Below are 27,114 nucleotides of genomic sequence, written 5' to 3'. Positions count from 1 at the left end.
ATCTGAAATGACGTTAATGCAACAACACGGCAAATTTCCGTTAACGAGCTACCGCAGATTGCCCCGCGCGTGGGGCTGGACAGCGTCAACACGTTAACAAGCAAACTGCACTAACGCAGTAGTTCCCACCCTTGTAATTGAGCATTGCGTGGCACATCCAACATACTGTTTTACTTTTGTCCATGACGCGCTTACCATCAGGGTCATACGTCACATGAAAACCAAAATAGTTCCAAAGGCCAGGGCCCTGTTTCAGAAAGCCGGTTTAGTGCAAACTCTGAGTAAGTATACCCTTAGTTAACGAAAACTCTGGGTTTTCGGTTTCACAAAGCGAGTTTAGATTAATTCTGAGTGAGTTACTATGACGACACACTCCGTGAAGCTAACCTGCCCCCTAGCAGGTTTACTTCAACTAACCCTGATGTTCTCCGCCTCTTTGTCGGAAACCTGACTGTAGGAAGTGTCAGACATGGCGTGCCCCTTCCTTGAAGAGCCAGTAGATGTTGAAGCCCAAATTCTCCGCAGAGCTCTCCGCCGGGAGAGAGTGATTAGAGCGCGTTCGGACATTTTATCATTTCCTGATGATTTCCTGTGTGAACGTTACCGTTTTTCAGCACAATCTATAAGTTATTTGAATAACATCCTCAGGCCTAATATTGCTCATGTGACACATCGCGGACATCCTCTCAGTTCTGTACATATTATTTGTATCGCACTTCGGTTTTTTGCAAACGGGAGCTTTCTGTATAATATTGGTGACGCTGAGCACGTTTCCAAGGCTACCGTCCGTCGGGCAGTCGGGAATGTTACAGTTGCACTGAAACGTCTCCTGTACTCGTTTGTGGTGTTCCCCGGTCACAGACCCACAAGATTTATCAAAGAGGGATTCCACAAAATTGCAGGTATCAGGATGAACAAAACTTAATACATGATGTGGTGATACTTGAACTACTACTTAAATTTTACATTTATTTTCAGGGTTCCCAGGCGTGATTCAATTCAATTCAATTTTATTTATATAGCGCCAAATCACAACATAAGTCGCCTCAAGGCGCTTCATAGATGATTGGCTGTATAGATGGCACTCACATTCCAATCATTGCTCCTTCAGTAAATGAAGGAGACTATGTGAACAGGAAGTCTTTCCACAGCATTAATGCACAGGTACATAGTTCCCTGTAGCATTTCAAACTAACAAATTATTTCATTACAGTAATGGATGCTAATTTATGTTCTCTGCACTGTGATATATATGTGATGCTGCCAACATTATCACAAATGTGGAAGCCAACTGCTCAGCCTCTGTGAGTGGTGGTGGTGGAGGACCCCCACCTGTTTTTCGGGCCTCCGCTTTTTTTTCTGTTGGCTATAACGGGTCGCATTTGAGCATACAGAGTAAGCAAATATGTACTTGTAATGTGCTCAGATAATTTCAATAAGTGCTTACAGAAAGAAAATTAATGTAGCCTCTAACTGCAATTGATTTACATCGGACAAACAGACCAAGCACTATGGCTCATAATACAATTACACCTTACCTGTTTGGACTATATTTTTATATTTCATTTTTACTTGCTGCCAGGAACGTTTGGGGCCTGTTGGGTTGCACCTGCGCTCACATCACGTCACAAAATAAAATGTATAAAATAAAAAAGAAAATATAATATAATAAAATAACGTGTTAAATGGGTGGAAATCCCTAGATCAATGTTTAAATTAACACTCACGCATTGACTCTGTCGGCTTTGTTTTGCCATGCATGCTCACTTTCTTTTGCAGCTGAGGCTGTGTTACTTTTTTTCCGCGGAATTTGCATGTTGTCGGCATATGCTGCCATCAGAATTTCGGCCTCAAGCGCTGTAAAATACATTGACCGCGCCTTCTTTCCCTCCGTCTCCATAGTGACTCGCTTAATCTGTGCTCCACTAATCAGGGCTTTATGTATCCTCGTGCGCGCGCTTAACTTGGGGTTAAGGCAAGGCAAGGCAAGGCAAGTTTATTTGTATAGCACAATTCAACAACAAGGTGATTCAAAGCAACTCCGCGTTGACTGAACTAATTGTTATCAGCCTTTCTGAAACCAAATATTCCGAGTTGGACAGTTCGGGGTTACTCAACCCTGAGTATCATTTTTCACTCTGAGTTTTCTAAACCGGCTTCCTGAAATAGGGCCCAGATCTGAATGAGGTTCAATTTGCCATGTTGCAACGAGCTTAGCTTCTGTCTTGCTAGCTTGCGCTGTGCTCAGTGGATCTGCGCTCGACAGTGCAGCCTAGGCGGAGTAGTCGAACGCAGATCCACTGAGCTCTCAACACAGACAGCATCGTCAGAAGAAAAGTTGATCAAATAAATTAAAAATTTTGTATTGTTCGATACATATGCATACTGAACCGAAAGCACTGTATCGAACGGTTCAATATCGATACGAGTATCGTTGCAGCCCTAATATATATTAGGGCTGCACGATTTTGCATAAAATGAGAATCACGATTTTTTGGCTTAGAATTGAGATCACGATTCTCTCACGATTTTCTTTTCCAGTATAAATATTTATTGCACTTATTAACTGCACATCAACTTCGTAACAGTTGAGACTGAACATAAAAACAAAAACAGTGTTGATGGGTCAGGTGATAAGTGATAGCCTCCTTAATTTATTTGTGCCTGCGGGAGTTCGACGTGTATAGGGAAGCGCTGTATAAGGTTCCCATTATTGATGTTTGGGTGATTGACCGGAACGGATTTTCTCCTGTCACTTTCTCATCATCCCTGACGTGCTCTCCGTTGTTTTTTCCCTGCTAATTTTAGCATCACACGGCACAGCTTCTGTATCACGTGGTATAAGGCTCCGCCCTTGTCATTTGCTGAGCAGGAAGAGTGAGCGCTTGTTTTCATGCAGATTACGTCCCGGATCAAAATGCGGTACAATCGTCGTTGTCTTTTTTTTTCTTTTTTTTAAATCGTTGTCATTTGGAAATGAGATCGCACATAAGTATGAATCGAGATCGCGATATTCTAACGATTAATCGTGCAGCCCTAATATATATATATATATATATATATATATATATATATATATATATATGTGTGTGTGTGTGTGTGTGTGTGTGTATCGTTCCTGATTCTAAACTGCATACATTTAAAGCCCCTACTCTAACCCTTCTAAGGTTCCAAGGCAGTCATAACAAACAAATCTCATCATATCATGTTCTCAAAGTGCACGAGACGTTACTTTACAACATTTTTTTTCTAGACACAAAGTTAACATCAAATTAACGTTACATAAAGTGGGGTTGTGTTGGTTTTTATCGCTTTTTTAATGATATATTGGTACAAAAGCTCAGAGATGAACAAAGTCAAATGTTGCAACAGTTTTAAAAATTCAAATTTTTGAAAAATCTTTGACAAAACAATTTCTTTCTTTGATTTTGGTTTTGACTTCTTTTCTTCCTATACTAGCGCTGATGTGGAGGTTTTGTCTGAGTGGCGACACCTATTGTTCCGGAGAATACTGCAGCACCAACCTGCACCTTAATGGTAAGCATAAAGTGGCCATGTAATGAACTTACTGGAGGCACACGATGCAACCATTACAGCAATTATGCTCAGGTAGTGCAACACACTTTGCCACTGATTTCACCCAGAAACATCCAGCGAATTGTGGCCTTTGCAATCAACACAAAGCAAATAGAATCATTTAGTGATAAATTTTTTTTAAGGAATAAGCCTCTACTGCCCACTACCCACCCTAAAAATCGTATTTCTCCATGTCTCCATCATCCATATTATCAGCTAAGTTAGTCTAATATTTAAGAAAAGTTCAAAACTCTTAGATGTTGGTGCTTCATAAATCCAACATCTTGGCTAGAAAGATATGAAGATTTCAAATTGATTGATTGAATTTGCACATAAACATTCGCCGTCCCAATAAAGATAAATCACAAACTAAGCTTTTTCTTTCCTTCTCAATCAAGATTCCCCCTGAGATGAATACAAGTCTCAGCATTAACAAACCAGCCGACATCACACAAAAGTACAAGTCAAACTGTTATGTGCAGTGGAGACCAAAGGTCCAATTAACTTTATTACTAAATTTAAAGCCCGAGACAGCGTGAAGACATATTACACAACACACACACACACACACACACACACACACGCACATTTTCAGAGGTCATTACAAATATGAAACATTAGCTCAGACGTGCTCACACAAAAGCATTTCTTCATCAGTTGCAGCACCCAAGCCACGCATTAAGTACATGCTGATATTCACTTTATAATCAGACTTGCTTCTAATTGTCTGTGTTGCTCTTAATCAGATTCGGACTGACAAAGTCCAAGCAATCAGTGGTCATCATAACCACCCACCCTACTCAATGACCCCATACCATCTACGTACTACAGCAGTACCTCAAACTGTGGCAGTACCTTAAAAATGGCTTTATAGTTAGTGATACTCTGACACTTTAGAAAAGAGCTTTTTTATATAATCATTTCAATAACATTTTTATGATATGTGCAAATATTTCCCAGGGCTGTCATGTTAGTATGCGAAGCTTTACATGCCAGAAATTATAATTGAAATTGGAGAAAATCCCCACATGAAAACAGCATGTTGGGGCATTTCTTTTTTCTTTTTTTTTTTTTTTTGTCCAAACATATGTTCTAAAGCATTTTTCTGGAGTAAAGTGCATGTGAGTAAAATCACATTAAAAATAACCTGATGATACAATATGCCAGGGGTAGGCAACTCCAGGCCTCGAGTGCAGGTTTTAGATCGCACCCTGGGTTAACACACCTGAATCAAATGATTAGTTCATTACCAGGCCTCTGGAGAACTTCAAGAAATGCTGAGGAGTCATTTAGCCCTTTAAATCAGCTGAGATGGATCATGGACACATCTAAAACCTCCAGGACACTGGCACTCGAGGCCTGGAGTTGCCTACCCCTGCAATATGCAGTACCAAATCATTCTTGTGGGTTTTACTTCGATGATATTTGCCATAAAAGGTTAAGATAACCCTAAAACTGAGCTATGAAAGAACTTAATCTTGCTGCACAGACACTAGGTGCACCTAAAGGAGGGCAGCATTGGCTTAATAAGTATGTTACAACATTATTATATGCTTAACTTGAATTCTTTTGCCCCATTTTTTTCCCATTTCAACCAGACAGCAGTTGCTACCAGCTGAGAAACACAGTTACACTCCAGTACGTACCAGATTGAATTTGCCTTTCTTTCCTTCTATCTTTGAAGCTATGAGAACCATGCACGTTATCGAGTAAAATATAGTGCTAGTAAAATGTAGCACTAGTAAAATGTAAAAGTAATACAACAGTAAAACAATAAATGTTTGCATCTGACAGTTAAAATGTAAACATTAGCAAGATAACAATTTTATTTTTCCTAAAAAATGAAAAAAACAAACTGCATTCCTTGCACATAGTTTTGCTTCTTGTTAGAGGTACCTACTTCATTTTGGTAGCTGTTAACTATCCACATAGTATATACGCGTGTATGCAGAGATCATTATAGATAGATGGATAGAAGGCCTAAAAATATCTACAGCAAATGAAACGAATCTAGAAGTCATGTCCTTAAGAAATAGGAGAAAATTCAGGAAAAACCTGACACAGGTCTCAGTGGAAGGGTGGCTGTCAGGCAGCCATGCTTAAGGAAGAGAAACACTGCGAAAAGGCTGAGGTATGCCAAATCATACAAGAGCTGGACTGAAAATCTGTCCATCATAAAGGAAAGGCATATCGTAGCATTATCTCGACAGAGAGGCAAACAAAGTGCAGCGAACATCTAAAGAAGAGATTTGAATATCCTTCATCAAGCCTGGAGAACTATTCCTGAAGCCTATTTAAAGAAATCACAAGACAGCTTGAATAAGAGAGCTCAGGCTGTGTTGGAGAACCAAATATTGACTTTTTGAGTTGTGGTCTGTTTTCAGTGTATGTTTGCACATATTTCAATAAAATCCTTCACCTATTTGACTATCCTCTGAGTACTGCAAAATTTAGCATCTTTCAAAGTATGCATTTCTCACATGCTGAAGTAATATGCCATTAAAAAAATCTAAAGAATCATTCATTCTTCAAAGGCTGCCCTTAGCATGAATCCCTTTGTGTGAATGGCTGAGTGATGGGAAGGTATAGTTACTTAAACCATAGTACTCGGATCCCTTTTACCTCTGAGCTATTTCACCCTTTTGTTGCCGCGAGGGAACTTTAATGGGAGAGTATGCATATATTTGTAGAGGTAATAAGACAGATTCCTACTGGATGTACAGTATATGGCACAGAAGAGCTTTGAAAAAAAAAACAGTGGACACACACATGGTGAGGATGAGAGTTCCACGTCACGCCAATTGTTTGTCTCCCTAAATCAAACGGGAGGTGATTTTCTGAGCACCAAGGGGGAGAATAGAAAATGACAAAATAAACGAGTGCACTTTTCTCTCTCTTCTCTTTCTTTCATCTGCCCTTCCGCCAAAGAAGAATGATGCGCCACGGTCTTTTTGTTGTGCTGGCTGACACAACCACTCACACACACATATACTCCCTCTCAGACATCCTCTGCAGCACTCTTTGGACCACACTGTGGCTGCCTCTGTGCGATCTGATGAATGACACCCCCATTTCAATTACTGCCCCTCCTCTGTGCTTCTGGCTGTCTTTGAGGCTGCCTCTCACATGTTCCTCATCTTCAAACCAGCCTCTTGAACCAAATCTAGTGAAGTGTCCATGCTTGTGACAGGCAGGCAATGTCGCTGCACTAAAACCTCAGTAAAATGCCAAAGACTGAGCTCTACTTTTTAGTCTTACAAGAGAGAACGTATGGACGAGGTCAGATGAGGACTGCAAAGAGAAACGTGAGTTCTAGGTCTTCACTAATCACTTAATATAACTGATATCAATATCAGACTTGTGTAATTGAATATTTGAGCAGCTGTCTTTGGGATCATCTTTGACACAAATTCGAAAATCATCTTATTTTGAAAGGGCTATGCATGCTTTTAGAGCATCTGGTCTGGACTACTGTAGTACCATGTATACTGAATGACTGAGATCATTTTTATGATCTTGTGACTCACCATGCAATAGAGATTCTAGCATAGAGTGGCACCAGTTCCAATGACAGCCTGAAATTGTGGTAGACATGCTGTGTCCATACACTCCCTCAGATTATTAAGATCTGCTTCATAAGAGGTCCATCCAGCAGTTGAAGCCTATTTAGGAACTTTTAGGAATCCTTTTATTTTTTTATTTATCTTTTCTCTTAAGCACTGTGGTTCTAAATCTCCTATACAAATAAAATGTACTTACTTTTGTTGATTTTTTTTAATAAGTCTTTGTATGTTTTTTTTGTTATCTTTTAATGTAATCATTTTAAAACTTAATACAAAGTGAGCTGTTAAAGGGTTATATTCTAAGTATAAGTGTATTAGACACACACTCCAGTTCAACAAAAATTCTGTACACTGTAAAGGGATGGTTTTCAGCATGAATTTCCCTAGTGGTAAGAACACAACTGAATTATCTTGCTTTGAGTTTCCAACTTTGGAGATTTGCTTCAAAATAAACTGATGTTATTTACTTTACATTTTTTATTTTAGGGCTACAGTATCTGCTGAAGCTCTTTGGGATATCTAAAAGCATTATGCAATTTGCGAATACACAAGGATTTATTTAAGATGTGAGCAATGATTGTGTTCTGGATATAGATGATATGATCTGTGTAGTTTTGTGTATTATTTATCATCTGCATGTCAGTGATGGGAATAACGGCGTTACAAGTAACAGTGTTACTAACGGCGTTACTTTTTCAGTAACGAGTAATCTAACTAATTGCTATTTCTATCGTTACAACACTGTTACCGTTACTAATGACAATTGCCTGGTCATTAAATGTACACAATTGACAAAATAGTGGAAATGTTTAAAGACTGTTAGTCTGGTTTAACTAGTAAAGCAGCAATTCAGATAAGATAATCTTTTTATGGAAAACAAATAACTAGTATAACTATTTTATTGAAATCAATCTGGGTGAATCTGCAGACTTTCAGTGACTTTGTGGTTACAGTTTTAAGACATTTACTCACACTTGTGACAAAAACACGAAATTCCAAATTTTTTGGATGCAAACTTTTAGCGTAGCATGTCAATTTCATCCTAACAAAAATCAAGTCAACATCGAGCATTGATGAGCTTATCCTGATCTTTCTAAACAAGAAAAGGAAGAAACTGAGATTTTGGGTTCATCCAAAGAAGACAGCAGCGGGGAGAGTTTCATGGTTTGATCCAGGAGCTGAAGCTGTATCACGTCTGCTTTCGTGCATATTTCAGGATGTCAATGAGGCAGTTTGAGCTTTTATTGGCAGAGCTGGGACATCATCTGAGGAGGCAGAGAAATCATTTCAGATTGACCCGAAGCAGCATCTAGCTACGGGTCTGAGGTAAATAGTATTATTATTTTCATATCATTGTGTATTTAATACCTGTGCAGCTTCTCAGCTATGAGCTCATCTGTTGCCAACAGACATCTAAATGGTCAGCTCTATTTATTCCCGTAAAAATCTGAAAAGCTTGGTTTTGGGGAGTCCAAAGAATATTTTTTACGCGCATAACTTTTGCATTGATATCTGGGCAAAAACTTCCTCTTCTGTCCACTGGTCATTGATAATGAATGCAGATATTATAAAACGATGCTGTTGTCAGACAGTAGCCAGTGCTTCTGACACTGGATTTTGGAAAATACAATGGTTTTACTCACCCTAAGAACAGTTTATATGTTTATATGGATGCAATGAATGTCTGCTTAACCATGACTGGTCAGTAGTAACTGGAAGCTGTACTAAACTCTTATCTCATGTTTGCACAATTGTTTGCAAACACCATCTTACAGAGATTACATAGAAATTAGCATGCTGTCATTTGTATACTCAAATTTTAGGCCTTTTAGTATTAGCGCAAATTGCTACCGGTATTCTTTATTAACCGATAAGTGAAACTACTGCTAAAAATCAAGAATTACGAAATGAATACGAGACTTTCTAAAGATGTAAAAACACAGGTGGCAGGTGCACAGAGGAAGTAATTAATGATGGATATTGTAGGCAGCAACCCTTATTCCTGACATTCTTGATGAAAAAAATAAAAATAATCATATATTTGTAACCCAGCATGCACCGCTTTTGTTTATCTAACAGAAGTAGAGGTAATACCATTAGCTGTGAAAGGAATGGCTTTCGTGTAGAATCAGCTGTTATCTTCAACTGACAAAAGAGGTTACTTCCATATAAGGTGAGGAAGACGCAAAGCCTGTTGTGCTTACCGGGAATTTTGACAGGACAACAAACCTTGTGAATGGTGAAATTTTATTCTAGCCGCTCTACAGAGAGAGAGAGAGAGAGAGAGAGAGAGAGAGAGAGAAAGAAAGAGAGAGATAAACAGTGCCACTGTACAGAAGAGCTCTTGTGAAATTCACACAAAAAATATTGTTTTTACTCTTTATCATTTATAATTCTCCATGATGATGTATTTCAGTATGAATTTACAAGCGATGTATACAGGTGTCATTTCTAAATATATTCAAAATAGTTCCCTAAAAGTCTTTGAGGAAGTATGTTTTTTTTTCTTTAAAAAAAAATGAAAGAAAAGAAAGAAAAGCTATATTCTTACAGCAAACCATAAAGAAAGAGGTCTTGTATCTTTGGAGGGATAGCAGACTCAAAGTTGAGGGTTGCTTTTTTTTTTTTCTTCTTCTTCTATCTTCATTACAGTTGAAATCCTGACTACACATGAAGGAGAGGGAAGAGAGAAGCAGAGCTGGTGATACAGTAATTCTCACCTGCCATTGGAGGAAGAGCACAGATGTCCCACCAAAATAAGCCAAGCCCTGACCGGTGACCAACCACTCTACTAGCCAAAAACATGGCCTGATAATGACCAGCCAGCCAATGAGAAAGTTGCACTGGGATCAGGTCTTTAACCTCTCCCCCAAAACAGCAGCAGCATCTTCATTGTGTTAAACACAGATAATTTTTTTTTCCTCTCAAATATGTATATACTCATCACACCTGGTTACAACGCATTAGTGATCATAACATCATAACAAAAATATCAAACGAAGAAAAGAAACAAAACATTAAAGTTGTTACATCTGGGGTTGCATGCCATCACCTCATTAGTTATCATTAAATGTAATTAAAATACATTTTTGCCATTAAAAAATAGCAGGGTTGTCATCACAAGAGTGTGTCTGAGAGTGTGTGTGTGTGTGCGTGTGTGTGTGTGCGTGTTTCTTTGTGTATGTTTGAACAGAAAACATCATCAGTTTACATGACAGTTCTGTAAAAGTAGAACAAACGAACAAATTGCGATGAGTTCATAAAACGCAAGGGTGCCATTTGATATTTTTCTTTTTTTTTTACATGTGCATATTGTTCACTTGTCAGCTCACACAAGCAGCATGTGGAGATAAATATGATAGTAATAAATATGTAGATAAGATGCAAAAAAAAAAGAGAGAGAGAAAAGGACAAATCTTGCTCTTCAGTCAACACTGGGTAAGCTGATTGGGAAGCTAGGGGGAGATTCACTGCGGTATTCCAAGAGTACAAAAAGGGCGATATGACAGTGGTTAAAAATGGAGCTTCAATCGAAACACAGTGGCTAATGCAGTCAACTGCCATTCAAAGTCATGGAGAGGAGGAACTATAAGGGTAGCATTTCAGATTTTGGATGTTTAAGAATCATCCTTCGTTCTGTGAAGGGTGCTCAGCTTAGTGTGAAGTGGAGCTGCATACAGCACATCCCACACACTGGGAAAACAATCTAAGCCCCCCTCTCACCCCACCCCTACCGCTGTCCCTTCACTCCCTCCTTCGTTTCCTCTTCTATCTTTGCTTGGGTTGCATGAGCTCAGGCAGAGAGCTGAACTGGAAGACCTTGGACTGGTAAACATCAAAAAGAGAAAAGTTTGATTCTGCCTTATGGCCGCTTCTTCTTCGTCTTTTTTTTTCCCCTTCTTTTTTTTTCCTACAAAAAAACAAAACAAAAAGAAATTCTGCGGCACATCCTACAGCTCTTGCTACTGTTATTAACGCCCCCCTAAAACATACAGAATCATCCTGAGGTATATTATTTGAAGCAATTTTGGCTTTTGTAAATCTAATCAATCAAGCAAATCAGTCAGTTAAGATCGTTACATGACATTTTTCTTTAGACAGTACATTTTATAAAGCATGATGCTACCAAGGAAAAAAAAATCTATGCGTGTGCAAGTCTTTTTCAGTTTAGTGTTGTCAAAGAAAAAAAAGGAATGAACGAAAAAAAAAAAATACACAATCAGATTAAGAACCAAATGTTCTGGTTAAAAAGTTCAAGCTTACCCAAGTTCTGCCATGCGCGCACACACGACTTATTCCATGCCAATGGATGGATACGTAATTGATGACCACATAACACCCATCCCATCCCGCATCCCTCCCAAACAACGCTTCGAAGGTAAACAAGGGATCCATCCCAAGCAGTCTTCACATCCTCAAAAGCCCTGGTTTGTTGTAGATCAACAGTTCCACACAAAGTTAAATCATCGAAAATTCTGAACGTAATCCCAAGCTAAACTGCAGAGGCTGGACGAACCAACCAAAGTTCAATTTTTAGTACAGAAAATGATTCAGATTAGCTCTATAGACATCAAACACTCCAGCGATGTCATATTGATGGAGAAAGGGAAGAAGGAAAGATGAAAGAAGGAAGGAATCATTGGTGTTTTTCATAGCTAATACCCTGTTTCTCAGTGGCGTGGATAATAAAATAATAATTAATAAAAAAAACTCACACATTATTGCCCACCAAAAACAAAATGATGGTGGTGGAAACAGCTGCGCTTAACCTTTTTTATTTTGTTTATCTCATCTTTGCTCTCTTCCCTTCCACCTTTACGTCAATCATGACAGATTTAAGAGGGTAGAGGATCACCACGTGATGGTGCACACAGCCACCCACCACATCCGGCAAGACGCAGCTACTTTTAGAAAAATGTAAAATATGTCTTAGAGTGTATATGTGTATTTTCTCTTCTCCGACACAAAATGAAATCAACACATGCAAAATAATCTGCTACTCATGAAGGTATTTTTCAGTAAGCTTTGTTGTTTTTTCTTTTAGGTTTTTTTTTTTTTCAAAAGCAAATGTGGGAGGTTTAAACTAATGGCTATTGTGCTACCAAATAAGCAAACACTAAAATCCTACATAGGGGGATCCGGATGCCAGAATCCCTAAGAAATCTTATAGTTCAAGAGAATAAAAGCAATACTTCGCAATTATTGTTTGTTTTTTTGTGCAGAGCCACAAATGAAATGCCCATCAAGTGCCTTAGGTTTCCCTGCTCGTCTGTCCTTTTCTATCAGTCATTTTGTCAGCATGCCTTTTATCTGTCAGTCTGTAAACAATATTCATTAAAAGCACCTGCATCGCTCTCAGCTTCTCATCACTGTCGCGTCCCTCAGCGTGGGCTGAACATACAAAGTTGTATTCTGAACAAGAACACGCTATCAAACAGCCACAAACTATTTGATGCTCCACTATGTGCCAGTTAGCCAATCACTTCCTTCCTCACTCTCTCTCTCCTCTTCCACTGCCAGGTGTCTTAGTGCCCATATTTGTCAGCATAACAAGCAGCAGACCGTTGGACTAGCTCTCTGTGACGCCCCTGCCCTCCTGGGATGCCTCCATGTCTGGCCTGCCCATCTGGTCTTTCTGTCAAGCCTTTTCTCTTCAGCTGGTGAGCTCTAAGGTTGACAGTGAAGGTGGAAAGGAACACGGTGAGAAGGAAGGTGGACAGTGGCTAAAGAGCTTCCTCTCGCTTCCTTTAATTCCACTGTCATATAATTCCTCTCATCCTCCTCACCACCTCCTCGCACATTTGAATGCCAAATCAACTGATTCCTTTCTGAAAGCTATTGCAGGGAGCCCTGTGTTACTCTAACGTATACGGTACCATATTGGTTCCACTTATGGGGCTATGTCGTTTTCTACTCCTAAAAACCTAGGGATTAATGATTACCCTCCTCTTTACACAAGGATACCTTATGGCAGAGTGCTGGCCCTATAGCTGTCTCACTGGTACATGGGAGAGAATGGATAGAAATGGTGATATCAAGAGAGTAGTAGTAATACCGTCATACCCAAGTGGGCACAAGTTCGTTTGGATTACAATGTTGAAGAGAAGAAATCGTAGTGTGGCTATGGCATCCCTTATTGGATAACATAGTTGATAAATTATAATACAAACCCAGAGAGGAGTAAGAAGGAGAGAACACATTATTTCTTATATCAACTAAACATCTGACTCCAGACTGGGAATTTTTTTATACACCCGTCTATTGCTGAACTGGGCTGAGTTTAGGACGCCACGTGGGGCTGGGTATGCACTAGTCTTATTGGCTGAGTAAGGCATCGCATGCTCTTTATTGTACATGTCATTAGCTATCCGCCCGTCCCGTGAGCAAAATGAAGTGGTGGATTTAACAGAAGAGCGGAGATTGTTCGCATCGTTGCGTGTATTGATGGGAGCCACTGAAAGCTGTTGGTAAATATCAGAGGAGCTACGCCCATGGACCAGTCTGCTGCTGGTGTCATCCCTCAGCGAATGACTGAGAAAAGGGTTTTCCGAGCCATGGGCTGGGTACAGGGACTTGCTCCTCTTGCTCTCCTCTAGGTTGTGGTTAAACAGCGTAGACTTGGACCCAGTGCCAAAGAGTCTGCCAGAGTAGGGACGCATACCAAAGAGGTTCGCATAGTGCGAGTCAGACGTGGAGTCCAAGAAGCGATCCTTCTCTTTGAGGCTGACACTGCGTGCCGGTCGGCCCAGATCTACATCTTTGGGCTTTTCAAGCATGATGTTGTCAAAGGAGTGCTGACGACTCAGCCTCAAGCGATTTCTTTTTTGGACATGCGGGCCATCTGTCTGTGGCCAGTACAGACCAAACATTTCATCCGGTTGCTGCTGCTGTTGGTGATGCATGGTAGGGCTGACCAAAGGGTCTGCAAGGAGCTGGTCCTCACTAATGTCATACAGGTTGGCCGTGTGGAGGCACGCTTCACACCGATTATAAGGTGAACGTGTGCCCGAAGCTGAGGCAGAACCAGTAGAGGAGTACGGCCCTGCAGGTGGGTAGCTAGCAGTCACTTTGGATAAGCAGGAACGGCAGTGTGTCTGTTTGTAGCGATCAATGGATTCATGCGGGGACAGGTTTTTCTCTTTTAGGTTGTAGTGTTTTGAGTAGGCTGGATCTGGTAGAAGATCTGAGTCTGTATGATGCAAAGGCGAGGAGTTCAGATGAATTATGGGCTGCTCACACTTCCTATAGTTGTCACTGTGGTCGGAGTAGATTTCGGGGTATTCCAAATCGTCCGCAGCAAGACCGTGGCTCTCACGGTAGTGAATGGGGTCTGAGTGGAGGCTCAGCTCCCGGTCTGAGTCGATAGTGTAGATTTTCTCTCCTCCTCCTCCTCTCCCAGTTTGGTTGGTTCCGCCGCTGACCTGCTTAGTCTTTAAGTAGGACAGCTCCACCTCACTGCAATCCCTTGGGTATTTTGGAGTCACCGATCTTTTTTTTAAGTTGTCCTTGGGCTTCAGATGCTTGTTGTTTTCTGGGTCCTTGTAGGAGGCTGCTCTACTAGAACAGTCTGAGATGTCAGAATGGGCTGCATCTTCAGGGAGGTACCGCTGAGTCTTCATTGACATTCGTGGGTCTGGCATCAGCATGTCAGGCATCGGCGAGGGCCCGGGTGGTACTGAGCGAACCGTGTCCACCGACTTCTTCCACAGCGTGCGTTGCGGTTTTGCGTTAGTCTGGACTGCGTCAGCACTTACTGCTACCTCCACTGTGTTGGGATTGGCATCATTCAGGGTCAAAGGATGCTGACCTCCCTGGAAGATATAGTTGTTAAGATGATCTTTGTGGCGGTTAGCGAGATAGGACTGCAGGTCGCCAGCATCCCCGTAGATCATATCTTTGGGGGCATAGCTTCGGTTGTCAGCGTAGATGAAGTTCCCCTTCTCTGCCATCATGTCCATGATCATAGGACCAGCCGAGTGCATGAACTCTCGTTTGGGCGAGTTCATGCGGGAGCCACCCAGGTTAGACATGTTGGTCATCTGTTTGGCCGACTTAATGAGCTTCAGCATTTTGTCCTGGGGGCTAAAGTCCAGGTCTGACTTTTTCTTCATGTCAATGTGAACTCCATGGATGCAACTCCAGATTCCCTGCATTTACATACATGGATGAAGACGAAGGAAGGGAGAGGTGAAAAAGGAAGGAGAAATGAAAAGGGCGGGAGAGATTCAATGGAATGAGATGCACAGAATCCAATGCAAAATTAGTCACCCACTGTAACCATGTAATTGTAATGCAAGTACAGTTTGAAAGCATATTCCGTTTATCTTTCTTTCATTATAAAACACATTTGGGGTTTTCTCTAAAATAAAAAATTAGAAATATTACATTAAAAATTCTCTAATAGCATCTGTCAACAATAAGGGGAAACACACATTCACAAATTCTTTAACTCTCAGCAGTTCAAATCAGCAAGATGCTGAAAATTTATTAATGAGGTTAGATTTCTAATATCTCCAGAATCTCTCTTAGAAGTATTCACAATGTGACATAAGCCTCATGTAAGCAAAGCAGTAAGCAAAGCAGTAAACAACAAAAACTACCATCAGTTTGACTTTTGAACCTTAAGACAAACTATTGAATGAGCAAGTATTGAGTAAACAACAGCTGACAGTTAAATGTCTAAAACAGCCAAAGAGCTGTTTATAAAAGAACAAAAAATCCTTTCACCACTGTGACAACTTACTAGTTCACAAATTAATTCCCAGAAAACATTTATCATGTCCCGAAATCAAACAACCTTTTGGTTCAATACAAACTTTGCAAAGCTTATCGTGACAAAACGGGCAATTAAGGTTGTATTTTGTTTTAAATTATTATTGAGAATGGCTTTGAAGTAACTAGTGCACGAACATCACTTTTAACTTTCACATACACAGCTTTAAAATGAGAGCAAAGAAACTTGCTGCTTTTAGAGACACACGTCTCCATTGTATGTTCATATACACAATACGGGACAATGCTGACCTTTTAGAAAAATGAGAGAAAATACATTGATTTGGCATGAGCTGCCATCATTTTACCCCCCAAAAAACATGTTGCAATTAGGATCTATTAGGATCTATCTTGTCGATATTCAGGTCCGCCTCGTGATCCCTCCCCCCCGCGCTCCTGCCTCTCATCCTCCTTTGTATTGCTGTCCCGCCTTTCCCTTGTTTAACTCAGTTTCTTAGCTTATCAGCAGTTTTCTTTCCCTGCCCGTATGTGTGCATGTTTGCTCTTTTCTTTTATTCTGCTGACAGAAAATAGAACTAAGAGAGAGCTGTCTAACCCCAATAATACATTATTAGCCCACGAGTCTAGCTGCAATCTTCACTGCAGCTCATCGCCTTGGACACATCCGCTGTTAACCCTCTAAGCTGCTACTTTTTCACCAAAAGCATCTCTTTCGTCTGTTTGTTTTTCAAGCAACTTAAACTAAAGATCACATGAAACAGCAAAAGCTGTTTTTAACCCTATGGTGCGCAGCTATAGAACAAACCACCATGCTAGTAGATGGCTGTAATGCAGAAGTATGTAAAGTGAGAGATGGACGACACAGTAACAGTAGTGATCATGAAGTTCATTCAAGTTGTGCGTCGGCTGAAAGTGGATGGCTGTTTTGCAATTAGGGTTAGTGAATCAGCAGCAGTAATATATCAGAGTCAAAATCATCGCTTCAGTAGAGGGACTTTTTGGGGGATAAAATGATTTAACCAAAAATTTACTTTCCAGTTGACTCCTGCAGTGGAAATGCAAAAAGCTCCTCAACGATTCATAGAGAATTTCATTTTTATGCAACCTAAATACTTACAAAAATGGGTGCTTACCCGACTGATGCTGAAAAGAAGACCCGGCTTGCCGGAGCAGACCCCAGTGAAGCAGTATCTAAGCCTCCAGTAGAAGAGATGCTCAGAGACAAAGGTAATGAGGGAAAGCCCCATGGCTGTGGCCAGCATGTAGAAGACCCCTGCCATGTTGTCAATATCCAGCTGACTGGACATCACCTCATTCTTCTCATTGTGGCAAATTCCTGTGAGCCACTGGGCTTCTAGTTCCTCCATTTCACCTGAAAGGAAAACAACAAATCCTTTACCAAATAGCTCAAAAACATAATGGCATACAGGATTTCCATGTTTAGACAAGTCAGAAATTTACTGTTAACTTAAAAGCTGCTGCAAATTTATTTTAGGCCAATGGTGAGATCCTTGATACAGACAGAAACTGAGGATTGTACGGCGTGCAGTATTGCCATGCTCTGCAAACCGCTTTGCAGCCCACTACTTCAACAACTGCACTTTCCTATTCTGTGTTGCACATAATCAATGTCATACTTGGTGTTCTGCGCTGGGACCTCACTGTAGCCCACACTCCTAATTTTCCTTCAACAGAGTCACAGAGTACAGCCAAATATAAATTCTTGCAGTTAAAAATAATCATTTTCTTTTGACTAGTGGTCCTGAATGAACTCTAATTGAGTATAAAGAATGTAAATACTGCATTTCTACCCTAGAAAGGCAATCTATAAATTCAATGGCTGGTAGCACCTTTATATTCTGTCACTTGTCACTGGGCTTACCGTCTCCTCTATGTTGGCCAACAGGGCAAATATATGTTTCTTAAATGTGGATAAAAAAAGGTACAAAGGAATAAAGACCTTATCTTTCCTCATTTCTTACTCTATGTTCCTTTCCCTCTGTTCCCCCTCTTTTTCCGGCTTCCTCTGTGACATTTGGCGCGTGGCTAATCCAATCGGTGTCATTCAGGGCCGGATAACTAAGGCTGCTAGTGGGAAAGACAAATATCATGGTGGTGTTCAGCTAGATGTCTTTGGGGTGCAGACTCAATAAGACATCATTAGCCTGTTGGTACAATTGAAGAACATTTATCTCATGTCAGACTTGCAAATACATGACTAGACGTAGCCATGCTACCTTTTAAATGAAATTATGGCATGCCGAGAACTGGCTTCAAAAGCAAATTAAGGTGAATGACATTGTTATCAACATGTGACTTTGTCTCCACTTTTTGTTTAATCTATTCAAGGGAAAGGCTGCTGCTCATGCTGTTGCTTTTTCTCCAGAGGGGAAACTATTGCTGAAATTCAGATTTTGTTCTCGTTTCAGTAGTCACACGGCTCAAGCTATAGTCTGGTGTTCAGTCGGTTGGAACACAGGAACACAAGTCCCTACAAGTCGGGTTTAAAAAACATGTAGCATGGAGCAGCTCAGACTTTATGTGTCAGTCCAGTTCAGCAGATTCCTTCAAAATTTGTATCTATGTTTTACAATAAGCCTACCTCATAAATCAAAATTAAACCATTCCCAAACGTGACTTGATGATATGAAATGCAATGAGAAATGCATATGTTCAGCACTGTGCTTTATGTAGAATGGGAAAAAAAATGGTAAGAGCACAAGTGTGGAGAACTTGCCAAACAGGTGCTGCTAAGACAACAGGACGTTACAGTTTTCTAATTATATGTATTTTATGTGAACATTTGTTGTTGTTTTTAAAAACCACTACACGAAGTGTGGCACTGGCTTCCAGGCCACCTCCTTTTTTGTCTCTTTTCCTTCTTCACCTCCCTTCCCTCTCTACTTTTCTCCAGATTAATCTTCTCTTTGTCTCTTCCTTGCCCATGAAATGCCATATGCTTTCCGCCCACATTCTGTCTATCTGATCATGTAGCATCTGCCGAGACAACAAGTCACTGTCATCTATCAAGTACCTGCCCTTCTGTCACTTCCCATCTCTACCAGACACACTTGCTTTCCTTGTCTTGCTCTTGTCCCATGCCCTGTGCCTCATCCTCTTTTCTTTTTTTACCTCTCTCTGACCTCCGTGCACGCTGCCTCTTTTCTGACGCTGTCATCACTATTTCATTCATTTCTCCTTCCTCTTGCTACACAAACTTTCTTTTTAGGTCTTTGTCTCGTGCCATTTCCTTTTATCCCTCTCACTTGCTCTGTTCACCTTTATCTTTATCTTTTTGGCATTTGTCTTTCTCTTTGTGTGTGTGTTTGTGGGTGGGTGGGGGTGCACGACAACTAGTTTATACCAGAAGCTATAACACATGGTGCAAAGAAGTATGAAGAGATTGGACTGCAAAGAAGTATTAATTATCAGGAGAAGATAAGGCAAAACAAAAACACAGAGCCTGATTCCTATCAAAATTATCCAGCTATGGAAACATGATGGAGTGTGGCCTGCATGCTCAGAAGCCCTGATAAGATTCAGTTAGAGGGGATTATTGTGACACCAATGTTCATTTAATCAACTTCAGTGCACTTACTGTGAGTGGCTGTGAACGCTCGCATCAGCAAAACGCTTTCGATGTAAAATGTAAATGAATCTTGTCACTAAGAGCTCTGGCTGTCTCGTGTTCGCGCTGTTTTGCAGTAAGAAATTTGTTTAAGTAAAAACTTTTGAGGCAACTGTAATAAAGGAATCTGGTAATTCAGATAGAGTACATACACGCACACACATCTGGTGCTGCAGAGAGGAATACATTAGAATAACTTACACACTCTGCCCTCTGTTTAGAGCAGCCTTTGTCTCCAGAATAACATCAAAGGACTATTTATACTTCACTGCCTTCCCTTTGTGTTGTCAGGCACAGACAAGGCAGCAGAGATGTTTGCATGTGAGTGTGTGGCGGGTGAATTACAGGACTGGCAGTGTAACCTTTTGCCTTTGTGGGTAGTGTCATGCACTTTGAATTTGTATGAGAGTGCTGTGTATGTGTTTCTCACCATCGCCGATAATTGCTAGGATAGCCAGGTCCACCTGTCGTTTCCAGTAGGAACCTTTTTGTAGAGCAATCCCATACCCGGTGGTAGCAAAGATGTACCTGAAATACACATGCACACATACACAAATATAGCATATAGCGTAACTCTAATTACGAATGTCTTCAATAACATACAGTGCTGTGCAACCCCTCATTTTGCTAGTAAAATGGGAAATGGGTGCAGCAATTATTGAAACAGGGCAAAAAAGAGTTTGTACAATTCTAATAATCTTCAAAGTCAACATTTGGTACGACCACCTTTATTCTTCAACACAGCCTGACCTCTCTTAGGCAACTTTCTTGCTATTTCTTTAAGTTGTCTTCAGGAATAGTTCTTCAGGCTTCTTGAAGGTCAAAGTTCCTCTTTGGATGTTGACTTTCTTTTCTTCTGTTCTCTGTCAGCATGATCCCACATTATGTTCCACTGTTTTCTCCTCCCCGTCTGCTTTACTGCATTGGTAGTGTCTTTGGGATCATTCTCACGTTGCATAACATGGAAAGTGAGGTCATACTTTCCAACAAGATCAACAAAATTTTGCACTCCCCTCTAAAGACAATTATTTGTGTACATGTTTAATTGTGATACCACTCTATTAAGCTACAAAGAAAGTTTTTTAAATTAAGAGACAGAGGATAGAGTCAGCCACTACCGCTAATGTTTAGCTTAAGCTAATACGAAGCTTCAGTTTAGTAAGTAACATGCTTTTAATGAGTAATCATGATTACTCATTGAAGGATTACTCTACAAATAACTGAATTATAGGGATAGTTACCCGCTACCAATGGTCACCAGCTTACATCCCTCATCTCTACCGGCCATGTAGTTCAGCACTGCAGCGTCATAGATGAAGGCATCCAGCTTGCTGTGGGGCGAGAGAGAGAAAACAAAACAAAACAAAAACAAAAAAACAGGCAAAAAACAGACAAATAAAGGGAAATGGTAAGATGTTTAGCCTTTTTTTAAAGCGAGTCAGTGAGAAGTGAAGAGATGAAAAAGAAAACAGAAGATGGGCTTTTTTGTTTTTTTTAAAGAACGTGTTGCTTGCAGATCAATTTTAAAGTGTTAAATCATCTCCAATAGGACTGCAACCCAAGCATAACCAAACACACAGAGGACACAGTGGGGAGTGGTGGCGGTTCAATACACCACGCTTCACTGATGATAGGACCTTGGAGGCGCCTGGACGACCTAAACAAACTTTAGACAGACTCAAACATTTACACTGTCTCGCTTTTCACACTCGCACACAGAAGGACTCATAAATAAGTGGGCTGCAAAGTGGAAAGTTGAAGCTCCCGCACTTCAACTGACATTTTCAATGTAACAGATGCCGTTAGTATCCACTGCTCTGTTACCATCTCATTGCCTGTAAATGCTCTCTCTCTCTCACACACACACACACACACACACACACACACACACACACACACACACACACACACACACACACACACACACACACATATAGAGCCCCGCTAATAGTGCAGTGACTGGTTGGCATTTACTGAATGTCACATGCAGTCCTCTAACGGAGACTCACAGCCGATAGTTTAGCTGTGTAATTAGCTTAACCCAGCACTGGCTCCATCCACAGGCAAGCTGTGTATCCAAACGTGGGGGAACCAGGAGTGTGTGTCAGCAAGTGTGTGCGATTGAACAGATGAAAGTGTGCACTGGTGCATTTCTGTAAGCAGGGATTTGTTTGTGCATGTTTGCAGATGCTAGCCAGACACGCTGTAGCTCACGTGAATTGGACGGGAATTCAACCACCACTTATCTGCCACACGTTCATGACGGTGAAAGATTGTAAAACATTTTCTTGCCAGATTACATCTACACCTTTAAATGAACACTGAGTGTCACTCTGAGTTTTCCTTTACTATTGCAGGACATCTCTCTGCAGTGTAGCCTACATAACATAAGGTGTTTAAACTATCATAAAACAACAAAGACAAGTATCATTAGCTGAATTCACACCATAAATGCTAAGAATCTGGCAAACCGTGAAATGTTAATGATTAACAACATCACTGTGAAACCTAAGTGGCTGTTTTATTGTGGCCCAAAGGGGGGTTTTAACCTTTGAATAATCAGCTGTAATAATTTGCCAAAAAATTCCATTTGTCAAAAGTCTAAAGAGTATTTGAGTCACATAAAATATTGTTATTGGCATTCTCTCCTGGTTTTCCTAGAGTTCTTTATATTATTTCTTGTTGTCTTCATTTGTTTTTGTCCACTATGGCAGTATTTCCCAACCAGGTGTGCTGTGGAAGACTATCTGGTTCCACCTGGGGTCCGTTCTTCGTACCTCGCTTACTACATCCAAGATCAAATCATCGCGCTAACTTTGAGCTCGCTATTCCGGTTCTCCGAACACACCTGTTGTTGACGATTAGTATAGCTGGATGAAGTAATGTGAGATCACTGGGTGTCCTAAAAGGGGCTACGCATCGATAGTAGAAACATTGATCGGCAACCCTTTGATTGGTCGGCGAAAATGTCGAAGGAGCGCGCTCAGTATTTTACGGCAGCAGAGCAAGAACTCTTGATTGAGGGATTTCAGGAGTTTCAGAGTTTAATTAAAATGCAAGGGAACACTGCAAAGGCTGCAAAAGCAAGGAGAGAGGGCTGGCAGAAAGTTGCTGACACATTAAACTAGTAAGTAATTTAATAATAATAATAATAATAATGGATTGGATTTATATAGCGCTTTTCAAGGCACCCAAAGCGCTTTACAATGCCACTATTCATTCACTCTCACATTCACACACTGGTGGAAGCAGCTACGGTTGTAGCCACAGCTGCCCTGGGGCAGACTGACAGAAGCGAGGCTGCCATATCGCGCCATCGGCCCCTCTGGCCAACACCAGTAGGCAGTAGGGTAAATTTATTATATTATATTACATTATATCATATTATATTATATTACATTATATCCTCTTTCACATTAGAGCCACGACAGGACCCACTAGAACATGGGAACAAGTAAAAGTGAAATATAAGAATATTCTACAGAATGGTAATATTTATCACTTATATTGCTTTTAGTCTCTTGAAAAGAGAGCCTGAAATAATCTGTTTGTTTGTTCATAACAGCAACCAAGAAAAGGGCAAAGCAAAAAAAGACAGGTGGTGGTCCTGCACCCCCTCGTCAACAATTTGGTTAAGTAAATAATACCCTCACGGGAATATCGATATCTCTCTATGAGCACACTGTCGCGCTGAGCTAAAGGATCCTGTCTGTCCCGCAATATACGCTGAATTCTGAAAACTCTCCTTATCAATCTTGCACCTTCCGCAATGGGTGGCTCGCGTATACGGACAGAACATGGCTGCAACAGACTTCCCAAATCCACCTTCGCTTTTATAGCCGTGGTCTCTCATCTTGCTTACATGAAGTAATTTACTATTACTACTCTAAAATATGAATTACATCTGAAATAATCAAATACATGAAATAGAATGATTAATAATAGTACATTTACCTTTTTTTAGGAAATGTACTGTATTTCATGTATCTGTATGAAATCAATAAAATAATCAAATACTGCATTATCTTTAGTTACATTGATAATATTTATTTATGGTAAAACAGTGGTAAAATATCGCTGTTGCTTTCATATAAATGAAGCGGACATACCTGAGTGGCCGCGATCTAATCCTGTTTACATAAAGTAAGCCTGCTCCCGAGCAGGTTTACGCTTACGGACCTGTTGCTATGACAGCAAGTCCTGGATGAGCTTCGGGGCACCGAACGATCCAGGATCACGCGAAATCGTCAACAATCAAATCCAGCTAACTTACTTATCGAGGTACGAAGAACGGACCCCTGACCTGGGTCCTGGAGAAAATTCCAACCCAGATGAAGGCCCCAGCATGAGTACAGGTCAGAAGAAAGCAAAAAAGGTATACTGGGGACAAACCAAGCTAATTCCACTAGGCCTGCTGCGAGGGGAAAAATTATCAATATGCTGTTTGTGACAGTTTTACAGAAGAGGATTAGGGCCACTGAAAAAAAAGTGGGAACATCTTTTTTTTTTTAATTCTGAGAAAAAAGTCAGAATTCTGAACAAAAAAAGGCAATTCTGACTTTTTTCTCAGAATAAAAAAAAAAAAAAGATGTTCCCACTTTTTTTTTTCCCAGTGGCCCTAATCCTCTTCTGTACATTTTTGTTTGGTGGTGTGCCGTGTAATTTTTCTAATGTGAAATATGTGCCGTGGCTCCAAAAGGTTGGGAAACACTGCACTATTGCAATCAAAATATCTTTGCATTAATTTTTTAATATTTAAAAACTCCCAAAATAGTTGATTTTCATAATTCTATTATATTCAAATTATTTAAAAAATATATTCTCTAAAAAATTTGTGTCTGAAAACCAATCAATATATAAATTGCTTGAATTGCTCCCACAACTATGTAAGCTACAGAAAAGGATGTCACATACAGTTACTGACAAAATCTTAAGCACATGGAGATATGTTTACTGGGTTTTTTGCATTTAATGCCAAACTTGTCACTATAATAGCATTATACCATGATGAAAACACCAATAATTATTGATCAGATAGGGATTTTAACCATGATTTGATTTGTGCCATGTGCTTTTAGCATTTATTCTAGCAATTAATTGTCCACTCTGTTACTGTCAGACTTTGTTACCAATGTAGAGAAACTGTATGATTCATCATAATAGATGGGTGTTTTTTTCTGAAAAAAGTGGGGAAAAAGTTGCTAACTTGAATTTGGCAATCATCAACTTCTTAAGACTGAAGATGTTTTCAATACTGGAGAATCGAGTGTGTTACAGTGCGACGCTGATGCGGTGGTTCAAGCATTATAAACTTCCAAACTCCTCTGAAACACATGTATTAACACAACATTTTAATACCCTTTAAATTAACCATAACCATTAAAACAGTTGAACTTTGCTTATTTTTAAAGAGTAACAATAATTAAATCAAATCAATTTCGCTCCCCTGTGAATATTCTTGGTTCCTGTGGCTGTGACAGATTTTGTGTGTGTCTTTGTGTGTAAAGCCTCTCAGCATTATGTGTGATCACAGTTAATCCAGCCATCGAGCCCCAAATAGCTGAATGGTGCAGTGCTGCTCAACTGCTTATGCCACAGAGCCGAAATATCAATGACTGCATTACTGACTGCAGACACCTTCAGCAGGTGGAGTCCACAGATACACAGATAAGCTTGTTTTTTTGTATACTTATAAGCTGTTGTGCACAAAGCATTAGTTTACTTCAACACATGTATATATGTTGCATGTGAATAAAACAACAGAAGCCAGAGTGCCTAACAGTACCATAGATGCTGTGTTTACATCCAGCTTTCTTATACTGTAACTTGTGGATGGAAGATAAGGAGCTGAGAGGATCTATTGTTTCTCTATTTAATTTCTCCCTGGGGGCAGCCTGTTGTCTGAGCTATAGAACCTCTAATTGGATCCCACCCCATTGCCAGTGACCAATTAAAAATATCCTCTTGTCATCTCAACGACCGATTGTCATTTAACGTTCTCATTTTCCCTCCCGTCTCTCTTATCCTTGATGCTCCATACTTCCTTTCCTGTCCCTTTTCTCTGCCCTTCTTTATCCTCTCCTTGCCTCACTTTTCTTTTCCAGTGCACTCTCTATGTTCTTATTCTCTAGTCTCTTGGCCCATTTGTGCTTCATTTTCTGCAATTAAACATTTGGCACTTGGGTTTCAACTCTTACCCTCTTCCTCTTGACTCTGGTCCTCACTTTTCTTTCCCCCCATCTTTACCTTTATTTTTTCATCCACACACTCTTTAGATCTCTCCTTGGTTAGACTGATAACCGCCCCACTCCTCACCCCCTTTACACACTATCAGTCCCACTATAGAGTCCAGCGCTAAAAATAACCCTTGCTGTTCCCAATGAGGAAGCCCATTCATCCACAGTCTCACAGGACCTGTCACCACAGACACACACACACAAGCGTGGATACATTCAGGCATGAAAGAAGTACACTTCACAGGCCTAGGTTTTCACAAAAAACTACACACATATGAATGATGTAAAAGTGCACTTACCAACAAACTCACAAAAACCCATGCACACAAAGTGTCTCTTTACCCCGTTTTGAGGCTGACGAGTGCATCCTGGACTCCAGTTTGGTGATACTTCACCATATACTGGTGCATGGCGGGATAGTTCTTCCTGATGTTTCTTTCAGTGGAACCATTTGGAACGGTCCCAAAGCGGAACGGAGGCGAGTAAGCATATGGGTTCTGAAACTGTGATGAGAAGAACAATGGAGAAGGAAAAGGAAAAGCTGAGGTTACACATCTTCATTTGAATTTCTAAAAAAAAAACCCCCACAACACTTCAAGAGCAACCCTTACTGAAGGAACCACTGGTGCCGTAGTTTCCCATCCACTCGCTGATTTTCTTTTCTTTTTAAATTCTCCCATCATTTCTCTCTGCCTCCTCCACAAACCCCCTCTCAGGTATAATCAGTGTATCAGAGTACAGGTCAAGAGTTTTGTCCAAGCGTGCTTGTAGCTGAGGTAAAAACCAACCCTCCAGCACTGTGGTAACAATCTGCCCTCGGTGCCAGAAGCAGACAAACCCTATCAATTACAAGTGTGTATTTATGAGCCTCACTCTAACCACATGCTGTGCTAGTTTGTGCGCCGACGGTTTCAGTCCATATTATTAAAGCGGTTCTCAGAAACATAACACTGCATGTCATCTCAAACGCTTACAGGCTTACTTTACTTTGCTTTAACGTATTCATACAACACATGATTGACTCCACTTGTAGGCTGCTACTGGAGGATTTCATTAGCAGATTATTAGCATTCCTGTTGTTTTCTCTGTCTGTTCAACATACACAAAACTCATCTGCTTGATTGTTTGCAAAAACGATGCACTGTTTGCTTGCATCAAAAACGAATCTGCATAATATATTTGAGCATATTTCTAAGCGTTTATACATGCTGCATCTGACGGCACATATATGTGTCTCTGCTGTGTAATCAGGTCAGGGTGAGTGTGAGCGCGTGTCGACAAGTCAAACTGCGCTGTGCATACGAGTGCGCATTCATATGTTAGTGGAGATGTCACACAGTGTGTTTGTCAGCATGACAAGCAACAGCCCTTAGGAGAC

At 40.4% G+C, this 27,114-nt stretch overlaps 1 protein-coding gene across 1 annotated transcript in view; it reads right to left on the bottom strand.

Moving 5' to 3' along the window:
* Nucleotides 1-13,203: 13,203 nt before the first annotated feature.
* Nucleotides 13,204-27,114, bottom strand: part of grin2aa (glutamate receptor, ionotropic, N-methyl D-aspartate 2A, a) — a 159,322-nt gene continuing 145,411 nt past the window's right edge. The window contains exons 11-15 of the mRNA XM_080300951.1: nucleotides 26,079-26,239; nucleotides 20,742-20,831; nucleotides 19,931-20,028; nucleotides 17,006-17,244; nucleotides 13,204-15,286 (exon numbers count right to left, since the gene is read on the bottom strand). Of these exons, the coding sequence (XP_080157077.1) occupies nucleotides 13,355-15,286; nucleotides 17,006-17,244; nucleotides 19,931-20,028; nucleotides 20,742-20,831; nucleotides 26,079-26,239 (2,520 nt within the window). The 3' untranslated portion in view covers nucleotides 13,204-13,354. The remainder of the gene's footprint in view (nucleotides 15,287-17,005; nucleotides 17,245-19,930; nucleotides 20,029-20,741; nucleotides 20,832-26,078; nucleotides 26,240-27,114) is intronic.

This window comes from Astatotilapia calliptera, chromosome 4 (assembly GCF_964374335.1).
Source record: "Astatotilapia calliptera chromosome 4, fAstCal68.1, whole genome shotgun sequence".
Lineage (NCBI taxonomy): Eukaryota > Metazoa > Chordata > Actinopteri > Cichliformes > Cichlidae > Astatotilapia > Astatotilapia calliptera.
Note: the sequence above shows the minus strand (reverse complement) of the source record. Positions and strands in the feature narration are given on the sequence as shown.